This window comes from Panthera tigris, chromosome B1 (assembly GCF_018350195.1).
Source record: "Panthera tigris isolate Pti1 chromosome B1, P.tigris_Pti1_mat1.1, whole genome shotgun sequence".
In the NCBI taxonomy this organism is placed as follows: Eukaryota; Metazoa; Chordata; class Mammalia; order Carnivora; family Felidae; genus Panthera; species Panthera tigris.
Genome location: NC_056663.1, coordinates 22,799,094 through 22,811,753, shown reverse-complemented (window position 1 = coordinate 22,811,753; position 12,660 = coordinate 22,799,094). Strand labels below are relative to the sequence as shown.

The following is a 12,660-nucleotide window of genomic DNA, read 5'->3' as shown; positions in this document are numbered from 1 at the left end:
CACGAACACTTAAAAAGGATTATACATCACAACCAAGTTGGAATTGAAAGCTTTTCCTCTAAGATCAGGAAGAAGACAAGGATGCCTGCCAGCATTACTGTTCTTTAATAAGCTAGAGCAATGAAGACAAAGAAATAGAGGGCATCTAAATTGGAAAGGAAGAAGTAATATTGTTGCTATTTGTAGACGATATGAACATACCCATGCACACACACACAGACACACACACTTACACTGAGAGAATATCCCAAACTCTCAACTAAAAATGCGTTGTAACTAATTAACAATTTCAGTAAAGTTACAGGTTACAAAATCAACATGCAGAAATCAGGTGCATTTTTTACACTAATGATGAAACATGTGAAAAAGAAAACAATCCAATTTATAATAACATCAGAAACAAAAAAATTCTTAGGAATAAATTTAACCAAGGAAATGAAACGTCTGTACAACAAAACTCCAAGACTTTGCTGAAAGAAATCAAAACACAAACAAATGGAAATGCATTCTCTGTTCATGGATCTGAATAATACTATTAAAATATCCATACTCCCCAAAATCATCTACAGATTCAGTGCAATCCTCATCAAAATATAAAGGCTCTTTTTTTTTTTTTTTTTTTTTACAGAAATGGGAGAAACACTCCTAAAATTTGTACTGAACCACAACAGCCAAAATATCTAAAGCAATCCCAAGGTAAAAGAACAAAACCAGAGGTATCACACAGATTTCAAACAATACTTCAAAGCTATAGTATTAAAAACAGTATCGTACTGGCACAAAAACAGACACAGAGACCAACGGAACAGAATAGACAGCCCAAAATTAAATTCCTGCATATACAATCTACTCAAATTTGACCGGAGGGCCCAGAACACTCCATGAGGAAAAGAGTCTCTTTAACAAATAGTTTTAAGAAAATGGATAAGTGCATGCAGAAGAATACTAAATCGACACTTTTCCAAAGACAACATGCAAATAGCCAACCGATACATTAAAAGATGCTCAACATCACTCACCATCAGGGAAATGCAGATCAACACCACTATGAGATACCACCTCAGTTATGGTGGCTGTTGTCAAAAAGGTAAGAAATAGGTGTTGGCGAGGCTGTGGAGAAGAAGAAGGTTTGTTCTGTTGATGCGAATGTAAATTGGTGCAGCCACTATAGAAAAGCAGCATGGAGTTTCCTCAAAAAATTAAAAATAAAACTACCATATGATTCAACAATTACCTTTCTGGGTATGTGTCCAAAAAAACAAACCCACTAATTTAGACAGATGTATGCACCCCTCTGTTTATGGCATCATTATTTGGAATAGCCAGATATGGATATAACCTACACAACCTAAGTGTCTGTTGATAGACGTGTAAAAAACAAAAACAAAACAGCAAAATGATAGGCATACAAACAGTCTTGCTATTTGGAATAACATGGATGGAATTTGAGCACAGTGTGCTAAGTGAGATCAGTCAAGAAAGACCACTACTGTATGATATCACTTACATGTGGAATTTTAAAAAGCCAAACTTGTCAAAACAGTAAAATGGTGGTTATCAGAGGATGAAATGAAGGGTAGTAAGACAAATGTTAAGGGTACAAATTTAATGAGAGTAGTAGTAAATAAGCCATAGAGAACCAATGCACAGTGAAACGAATATAGACAACAATCTTGTAGTATGATCAAACTTGCTAAGAGTCTCGAACTTGATTATTTCAACCTTTAAAAAAGGATAATTATGTAATATGATAGAGGTGATAATTATTATTACAATGGCAGTCAAATTACAGTATGTAAATATATCACATTAACATGTTGTACACCTTAAATTTACACAATGTATGTCAACATACTAAAAAAACATATTAAGGTTTTTTTTTTTAATATGTACAAAAACACATTGCATTGTAGTTAAGAGCAAATAGGCATTGGCTTCGATAGCCTTGGTTTGAATTCTGGCTCCAGTAGTGCCTAACAGTGTCCCGGTTATTAACCCCCATAAGTTTCATTATCCTAACTTATAAGTAAGAATAAAACAATACCCACCTCACAGCACTGTTAAGGGGCTTAATGAGAGAAATCCATGCATAGTGCTTACCTCAGTTGCCTGCACATAGTTGGGGTAAATAAATGTTGGCTATTAGTATTAAATGACCTATATACGTATATACAAGACAACACATGAAAGGAAGAGAGTTTATATGCAACACTTTCATGTCCAGAAAAAGGAAGTGTCCTACAAGTTAAGAAAAATACACAGATGAGGAAAAAGACTTATGGGAAAATGAGCAAAAAAAAAAAAAAGAAAAAGAAAAAAAAAAGCAATATATAAAAGATTAAAAAGAGAAATGAGCTTATCAAAAGATACTCAAACTATTAATACAGATTCTCCTTCATCAGTTTGATAAAATCAATAGTTTGGCAATACTATTGGTGAAATATAAGGAAAATACAATATGATTAAACCTTAGTTAATTTGAAAATACATATGTGCACTCTCTAGAAAACTCTACATGTGGACCTTAGAGAAAACATTGCCCATGTACATGTAAAAAGATCTTTGTAAGAATATTTGTAATAGCAAATATTTGGAACAATTTTGCGTAAGATAAATGCCCAGCAAAATGTGGTTTATGCTTATGAAAATCTTATACATAATTTTCCCTTGCAAACTGAATTTGTGTGAAGTTCAAAAATTCCAATGAGAAGCATGTTGTTTGCTCACATAGTTTTCCCATCATATCTTAAAAATTTGTAGAGAAAAAATGGTGAAAATGGTATGAAGATCTTTAGGGATATGTTACACTTGTGTAACTATAGTTAATATCCAATTTTTTTTTGCCTAATAAAACATACTTTTCCTTGAGATTATATCTACATATATGTGTATTTATGTCACATCTATATATGTGCACATGGGTGTTTGTGTATATATAAAATTTTACCCTGAAAATTATGTTATTTTCCCATTGATTTTATTAATAAAATTTCAGAAGCTATGTAGGAAACGGGGTCCTAAAGTATTTTATTTATAATATCTACATAAAATCATTTTAAAATGTCATTTCTAATTTGAATATTTGAAAAAAATATTTTGTTACAGTTAAAATAATCTGAATTTTCTATGAATTTTCAGATCAAATGTGTCTATTTAAATGTGTAGATTAAAATTTGTACCTGAATAAAGTAAGGGGTGTTAAAGTGAAATATAAAATAGAAACCACACTTGAGAATTCCCTGGCAGAAAAAATCATTCAAGCCACATAAACACTTTAAGACTAAATGTAGCCCTTTTCATGAGTATAAGCAAACCTTAACTTGGGATATTTCTTGTAAATACCTCTGATAATCATAAAAAAAACTTATGTCATCATTTTAAAACTGGTATGAGATAATCACTTGTAACCAATCACCTGCCACCTGGAAACCCCCATTATAATAACCAACCACTATTAAAGTCAACAAACTTCTTCATTTTACTTTAGAAGCCATTCTGTAACTTCATGTCCCTGAGTTTTATAGTAGTAAGTCCTTGGGGTGCCTGGGTGGCTCAGTCAGTTGAGCATCTGACTTCGGCTCTGGTCATGATCTCACAGCTCATAGGTTGGAGCACTGCATTGGGCTCTGTGCTGACAGGTCGGAGCCTGGAGCCTGCTTCAGAGTCTGTGTCTTCCTCTCTCTCTGCCCCTAACCCACTTGCATTCTGTCTCTGTCTCTCTCAAAAATAAATAAACATTAAAAAATTTAAAAAAAAACATTTATATTAGTAAGTCCTTGAATTTGAGGATTCCCAGTTTAAAAACTGTTCTTATATTCCCAATAAACTTATTAAGGATTATTTATCGATGTGGTGGTTTAAATTTGGTTATTTCTGGATTTTTGGCAAATGGAACCAGAAAAAGATGAAAGGGAGACCGACTTTAACTCCTTAGGATCTATACAGTCACAGTAGTTTGCTCCAGGGAGCTAAGTCAAGCAGTAGAAACCCTTACATATGAACAGTTTGGTACAAGCTTTTAATTTTTTCCCATCACTTTATTATTAGCATTGTCCTATGACTCTAGACTTGAGTTTTTTTCCAGTGGATTATCCAAAACATTTTAAGAATAAATCCTTAAGGTGCACAGACTGATAATACTGAAATATATTTCAATATACTGGTAATAATGAAATATTGATTCTCTTATGTTACCCTTTTCAGGCCCTCATGACATGACTGAATCTCAAGGAACTCTAATAACCAAATTTCAGTGTTTTCAAACTATGTATCATGGATCCCCCCAAATTTAGTGGTAGTATATGGTGTATACATGTGTTCAGCTTGGTTGGAGAGGGGAGAGGGGAGTGCTGATACTGCATAGTGCTGATAGTGGCTTTTTCTCTTGTATGCAGTAGGCTTCCAGGCAAGTTTGTTTGGGTTATTGGCTGGTTTTCTCCAGAAAGGGTTTCATAAAGGATTGCTAAATAGAATAAATTGAAAACTATTTGTTGACATATTAGACGAAGGGTTAGTATCCAAAATCTACAAAGAACTTATCAAACTCAGCACCCAAAAGACAAATAATCCAATGAAGAAATGAGCAAAAGACATGAACAGACACTTTTCCGAAGAAGACATTGAGAGGGCTAACAGACACATGAAAAGATGCTCAACATCTCATCTTCAGGGAAATAGAAGTCAAAACCACAATGAGATACCACATAACATCTGTCAGAATGGGTAAAATGAACAGCTCAGGAAACAACAGATGTTGGCAAGGATGCGGAGAGAGGGGAACAGTTTTGCATGGCTGGTGGGAATGCAAACTGGTGCAGCCACTCTGGAAAACAGTATGGAGTTCCTCAAAAAATTAAAAATACAACTACTCTATGACCCAGCAATTGCACTACCAGCTATTAACCCAAAGGATACAAAAATGCTGATTTGAAGGGGCACATGCACCCTATCAACAGCAGCACTATCAACAAAAGCCAAATTATGGAAAGAGTCCAGATGTCCATCGACTGATGAATGGATAAAGAAGATATACATAGAATGAATATTACTGAGTAATAGAACATTACTCAGAAATTAGAAAGAATGAAACCTTGCCATTTACAACATTGATGGAACTAGAGTATATTATACTAAGCAAAATAAGTCAGAGAAAGATAAATATGATTTCACTCGTGGAACTTAAGAAACAAAACAGGTGAACATAGGGGAAGGAAAGGAAAAGTAAGATAAAAAGAGAGAGGCAGGCAAACCACAAGAGACTCTTAAGTAGAACAAACTGAGGATTGCTGGAGGAGTGTTGGGTCAGCGAATGGGCCAAATGGGTGATGGGCATCAAGGAGGGCACTTGTTGGGATGAGCCCTGGGCATTATAGCTAAGTGATGAATCAGTAAATTCTGTTCCTGAAATCATTACTACACTATATGTTAACTAACTTGGATTTTAATAAAATTTAAAATTCAAAAAAAAAAAAAAAAGAAAGAAAACACTTTGTATAGAGAAGTTATTGTAAGCGTAAATGCCTAACTGGAGAAGTCAGGCATCTTTTGTTTACCAGAAATTGGATAATAGGGTCATGAAAGACTCAAATATTTTACAGTTATTAATCAGTACTTTGATCTAATGGTTTTGAAAATAGAGTGGAAATATTTACTCTGCAGAATTTTCCTTGACTTCCTCCACTTAATTGCATACACATAGGCAGATAATATTCTTTGAGTTTTCACAGTTTGGAGTAGAAGACATTAGAGACCCTGTACAAGATACTAAGGTTGGGTTGTACATTTGTAGCAGTAGAAATGAATACAAGGAAACCTTAGTAAAGTTGAACAAATTGAGGAATTTCTGGGCTAAAATTATTCGCCTCTTCATTTTTTAATCCATTAGTCATTTGGGCAGAATACATAATAAATATATTTCCAGAATTGATGAGTTCTTAAATCTTAACATTAGTCCATGTCAAAAATGTTTTTTTAACACGGTTAAGAATTTTCTTATAAAGGTGGAAAGCTCCCCTCATTTTCTTAATCTCTGGCTTCTTTCAGTATGGTATGAAAATATTCATCCTGCTGCAAGCAGACATTAGGTACAGAATTTTGTGTTCATTCTTAAAATGTAAATTTCACTAAATTAAGATGCTGCTGAATTTGTTAGTGTGTTTTATTATAATGTGCATGTTTTCTTTTGTAAAATTTGTAATTGAATAACAAAAAATTTCTGAGTGACACAATACCTGATCTTAATAAATGTTTCTTTAAACAAGGTAATCTATGAAACAGCACATTAGTTAGAAGTCAGGCAGAAAAAACTATGCACACAAGCACTCGTTGTGAACTGGGGGGGAAATCATGGTAAATACAGTCTAATTTTCCGTGATTGCCAATGAAGTTTGTCCCTGTGACTAGAACTAGCACATCTCTTCATGTATAACATGAAATGGCATAACTGATTATGAGAGCCATGTAAATCATATGTGCTAAGAAATTAAAGTCCTGAAACTTAAGAACATTTCGAGTTGACCCTTCAAAATCTCGCAATTTCAGGCAAATACCAAAGAATGGTAATTTTGTGTTGGATAATAAGAATAAGTCCTATCTACCTCTGTGTACAGTTGCAACTTAACGATTCTGGAACAGAACACATCGTGTTCAGATCCAGAAAAATTAATAGATTTTATCCGCATGTATTTCTACTGTTTCCTTGACAACTACTATAGATGCTGCTATCACCATGGGGATGGTTCTTCTAAATGAAGCAGCAACATCCAAGGGAGATGTTGGAAAAAGACGGAGTAAGTCTCTGTTGCTATTTTTGTAGTTTTGCTTTAGTCTTAAGGTTCATTTAAATAAAATGGGAAATGTATAAAAGTCCTTAGAAAACAAATTTCTAAAGAAATGTTCTGATTTAAGTGTTTTTGGAGGGCTTTTCTGTTTTGTTTTTGTTTGTTTTTTGGGTTTTGTTTTGTTGTTGTTGTTTTACTTTTTTTTTTTTTGGATGTGTGTGTACAAATACTTAAAAATATATTTCTTCCAAAATGGGTGTGGGCGATTTTCTGTGGAATTGCATATAAAGGAAAGCTGTTACCCTTGTCAGGGCTGCTCTGACCCATGTCTACTGAAGCTGAGTCCCCGTAGTAATGTCCACGCTTCAGAGTGACATAAAATTCTCTGTTCAGAGTCTTCAGAGACTTTATTGATTAAGGCTGTGTTCCTTTTACCCCAAGAATCAGGCATACATTCAAGGACTCTGTTTTCACATGGGTTTTGTACACTGAAATATAATACCTTTCCATTACCTCCAAACCTCTTTTGATCAACGTTTGAAAAAGGGGTGATCTGTTGACAGTGTCTCTTCCAGGGTCTTTGCCTTTCCCATTGGTATTCCAAGATTTACAACTGTACGGATTTCCAGCATTCTGTTTCTAAGCAAGTTAACTAGGTTTTATCTTTCTTCCTTCCTTCCTTCCTTCTTTCTTTCATTTATTTTTTTTTATCCTTTGATAGAACTATTCCTTTCGGGGGGTTGTAGAAAAAAAATACATTTTTATGAAGTAGTAGATTTTGGCTAGACAAAGGAAGAACATATGAAAAAAATCTACCCTCAGGAGCATAGGTTAGGAAAGAAGAGAGGGCCTTAAATTTCCTGCCACAAACCTTTTTACAGTATTATCAGATCCCTATATAATTTTATGATTAAACCCATAATTAAAATTTTTCCCAATACTCTGCATTTCTGGAAACTTTTTACACCCTGAATTTATTTATAGGTATCCAAGAGACACATAATTTATCTTAGTTTAAAATAAAAATCTAGACTTATTTTCTTCTTGTAAGTATCACCTATGGTGACATGTATATAAATAAATCATCATGATTTCTAAATAGTTGTCTTAAGTGTTAAAATATTTTGGATGTAATTTACAGTTTAGTCTGTCCTTTGTTTTCCCATGATTTACTATTGTAAAGAAACTATTCAAGACTCTAATGCATAAGTAATGTGCAGAATGTCATTTTATGATATATCTATCAAACAATATGCTCTTGGAAATGACAGATAATGTTTATGTTATTATATGTCCTGTCTTATTAAAGTAGGTAATGGTAAGAAATACATAAATTTTTAATCTTACAACATCTGTGAAGTTTATAAAATCAGTACTTCCAACTTTCCTCTTGGTAGAAATTTCTCTGCATATCACTCCAGCCCCAGCACTGTCAAACTATTTATTCACGTGTAGTTTGAGAGGAAGAGACATGGCAAATATATTTTACAATTATTCCTTTTTGATATATAATAATACAATGGCTGTGATTGTAATTGCTCAGGTCAGAATGATTGTGTCATAGCATTTTCTCACAAGTCTGTTAACTTGTCTGGGCTGCAGTGGTTAATTCAGTAATTACTACCTCCTCACTAGTACTCACTCAGTTCCTCTCCCTTTCCTATATACGAGGACTTGACTAATACTATTTTGTTCCACTGCGCAGAATCAAGTAAATACATTGTTTTACTTGATCATGTACTTTGAGCTTCATTGACCATGGAGCACGACCAAAGTGGCAAAGGGAATAAAAGGGTTTTACTTAGCTTCTAAAAATTAGAAAAAAAAAAAAAAAAAGAAAGAAAGAAAAGAAAGGAAGGATGAAGTGTTTGATAAAAATACCAAACGTGGTGAGGTATGAAATAAAGCATCACGTAATTAATTACGGGTTTAGTAACATTGTTATAAGCAGGGATGTTTTAACATTGTTACATCTAGTGCCTGGTGTCTGTCATAGTTGGATAGTCCACACATTTTTAAAAAGGTGTTTTTTTCATTTTGAGGTATTCAACCAGATTTTTACTTTATCTTCTGCCAATATTCATTTGAAGTTCAACTGCATGAACTTTGTCTGAAATGAAATGTCACAGAGGCTGCAATTGAATGCTTTTAAGCGCTTATGACTTTCAACAATTTGTACTCAAAACTGATTGATATTCCTGTAGAATTGAATGAAAACTGACAGATTTCTAGACCATTTTTTGACAGTATCATACCTTACCTACTGCTTGATTTCCAGGATTGTAATTAAACCTGGTCTCAGACCTGCTAGAATACTTTTAAATGTATTTTATCATTATGGAAGTATATAGAACTGCTAACTTTTCCTTGTTCTCCTGTGCCTTAGTATTTCATTTCTTTACTCCTCTTTCTTTTATAATTATTTCAGATTTTTTTCAATATTTTCTAAGAATTACCTGAAACTAATGAAAGTATACAAGTATTGTGCAAATGTTTGATTCTTAAGACATGCTTAGATTTTTCTTATTAAGAGCTAACTCCAATTTCTACTTATTTATGGCATAGATTTAAGTCAGTTTCAATTTTTTAAAATGTATTTAAGTTTTTCATAATTCTAAACATGTCTGCATTTAATTGGCTCAGATTTTTAACAAGTATTTTAATTTTATGAACATATATTTTACTAATAGAAATAAATTTTGTTTAAACACCCAATATATTTTCATATGTATTCCCATTGCGTATGTTACAGATATTATTACTCTTTTAGAGTAAAATCTTCCTAACCATAACAGAAAGAAAAGAAAACAAAAAAGTATTTTCCCTACTGTCAACTTGCCTGGTTTAAAGTGGTAGGGGAAACCTAGACCACAGCACCTCTTACTGTAATACTGGCCTTCCCTACCTTCGTGAAAACAAACAACTCTTTGACACAGTGACCTACAATGTGGGGGGGGGGGGAGGGATGTCCCCACTTTGGCTTTCCAGAATCCACATTACTTTGCTCCTGAAGCCTTTATTCCTAACTTTTTGTCCACCAGGATGACTATTTCTAAGTAATAGGCTTTTACCGAAGCAGTAATCTAGTCAATAATCTAAAATAACATTTCCTTGTAAATATTGCATGGCACCTGAAAAAAGTAAAATTATAGTTACTTTTCTGATAATGCAAATGTCTATGCTAATATAGCCAATGCTTTATAATGCAGGGGCTGATAATCATGTTTGTGGTTTTCACATATTTTGTCTTGTTTTGATCCCTCTGGGGCATTTTAGTACTCGTAGGAACTCTCTAAGAGAAGAAAACCACCAGAAGACTTAGATCAGTCACTTTTGTTGTTTTCATACCCCAAATAGTCCATTTTCATTGAGAAGAATGTGGAAAATAATGAATACATTGTATTTTGGATTATCTGGTTTGTTGTGCCTGTATGTGCCATGAACTATTAAAATGTAAGTATACTGTTATTAATTGAATGCATTTCAAAAACATGCATTTGGGTTGCATGTGTCCAGACCCTAATAGCATTGTCTGTCTCTTTCTAGTAATTTGCCTAGTGGGATTAGGCCTGGTGGTCTTCTTCTTCAGTTTTCTACTTTCAATATTTCGTTCCAAATACCATGGCTATCCTTACAGGTAATATCATTATATTAATGTGTGTGTTTGTGTTTTTAACTAATAAACAGAATTCCCGTGGGTAATACATATTTAAAGGCTAACATAAAGTAGCTAACTCATTTGCCAAGTGACTTTAAACTCAGTTAAGCAAGTTTTTGAGCACCTGCCATGTGTTCAGCTTGGACTTTGCAGAGGACTTAGTAGGCACAGGCCCTGTTCCCAGGCAGGGTATCGTTTCATTTTAGAGATACATATTACATATGTATTATATTTGTACATATAATAAAACGGGTTTAGCTTTGTGGAATTCATCAGAATTTCTCTCTCTTGTTTTGTCTGTCCATCTGATCATTCACATGCAGATTCTCTGGCTTCGTCAGGTTCATATAGGATACATGTTTCCTTCATTTTATTTCTAGCATCTCTCAGAGCTAACAAAATACAGTGTAGGAAAGCAGTATGAACCCGAAAAGATACCAAGTTTACATTTGACAGGTGTTATTCCTTTATTAGTCTAGCACATGGATTTATGCTACAGTTACCTTAGTTGTGGTAGATCCCGCTTTGGGTTTTGTTTTTCTTGCACTGCATCATTTTCCTTTTGAATAAGCTTTTATTTTTTTCTCAGAAATTTTAATCAGCTCTCTTGTGAATGATCATGGTAATAAGCAGCTGATACACATCACAAGAGCAAGTTTTGCTAAAAGGACTGCAGAGATTACATGCCAAAGATTTGGACAAATCCTGAGCTAAATCCTAAAAACCTGACAGTCCAGGGGAAAAATATCTATTTGTACAACTAGTTCACTGGAGGAAAAAATAAAGATGATAGCAGAAGCAAGAGTGACAGAGGTAATAAATGAAAGAATGAAAGAGAGAAATAATCCTAAGAAGAGTAGAAATGTAAGATGTTGATAAGGAAGTAAAAGAAATTTCCTCCCACTGAATTGTCGTGTGTGAGAAGCTTGGTCAGTTATGAACCTAACATAGCACCGCGTTCTCAAACGGCTTCCATTCCCAGAAGGGTGTATCTGTGGCACAAGCATTGTAGTACTTGATTTAAAAGAAAAAAAAAATCAACTTGCTCTTCTCCACAAAAGCAGTTTGTAAGGAACGAGAGAATGAGATATAGGACACCATCATCAGAGGAAAAGGAAAACATGCGCAACAGTCCCGAAGGCATGTGCTGGTCTGAGAACGTACGGAAAGACATTTGTGGCTATCCGTCTTCACAGAGAGTGAGGCCCTGCGTTTAACCCTGAGGACCAAGGGCTAACTTAACGTACTTATTTGTGGCAGACATACATTGAAGTGGGCTTGCAAAAGAAAAGGAGAATGAGTTCTCATCCAAGACCAGATCCTTGACTTTGAGAGGAACTGCAAGGACAAGTACACTTTTTTCCTTTAAAACGAATGAAAAAACTGCCCACTGCTTGCCTACCGCGGATAATACCTGTCCTGTGGATAAAACTGTTAAGCTCTCCCTTCGTGAAAATGCACATTTGAACATAACAGCATACACTAATTTAAAAATCACCTTTAGCCAGGGACGTCAGTTCTAGTTCTCCCTTTTAATTACAATGTCTGAGAATTATAACTTTTGTATCAAAAAAATACCACTGATAGTTTAGAGGTAATTCTGAACACAGTTCTGAATTTTTATTAATTAGTTCCTCATAATTTTGAATTCTGTTTAATCTACAGTCTTTCATTTCTTCTATATGTAGTCATCTTTACATGTTTTATTTCTGTTTTGACTTCAGTCTTAAACGTCACAAAATCTTAAACCCTTACACCCTTCATGATATTTTCTCAGTACTTCACGCTGTTATTTTTGTTGATCTTTCTAACTTTTGAAGGGGTAGGATCTGCATGAAATATTTATCCTGTTTCCTTCAATCTGTCCCACATTTTAGTCTTAGGGGTTTTTTTGTTGTTGTTTTTCTACAGTATCAGTAGGTTTCACACCATCACTAACTCTCCTAGGTTCTCTGTTAGGTTTCAGTAAGCAAACTTCCTGGATTTAAATTCCTGATCTGTTACTGGATGTGTGACCTTGGACAAGTTACTGGACTCTTCTGAACACTGGTTTTCTCATTTGTAAATGGAAAAAAAATTTACATGCTTCCTAAGACTCTTGTCAGGATTACATGAGAGAATGCATGTAGATTACTTAACACATTACCGAATACATGGTAAATGCCACATAGTATTAATTACTCAATAACTGTAAGTTGCTAATTATCAGTATTAATTATTCAG

The 12,660-nt window shown here is 34.1% G+C and overlaps 1 protein-coding gene across 6 annotated transcripts in view; it reads left to right on the top strand.

Annotated features, from left to right (window-relative positions):
- Window positions 1-12,660, top strand: part of TUSC3 (tumor suppressor candidate 3) — a 270,582-nt gene that overhangs the window by 248,799 nt on the left and 9,123 nt on the right. For 4 of the 6 annotated variants that reach the window (XM_042983058.1, XM_042983060.1, XM_042983056.1 and 1 more), the window contains 2 exons: window positions 6,714-6,788; window positions 10,326-10,416. In XM_042983058.1, the coding sequence (XP_042838992.1) occupies window positions 6,714-6,788; window positions 10,326-10,416 (166 nt within the window). Of the gene's footprint in view, window positions 1-6,713; window positions 6,789-10,055; window positions 10,215-10,325; window positions 10,417-12,660 lie in introns of those variants that run through there. The other 2 variants (XM_042983059.1, XM_042983061.1) reach the window with 2 other exon arrangements.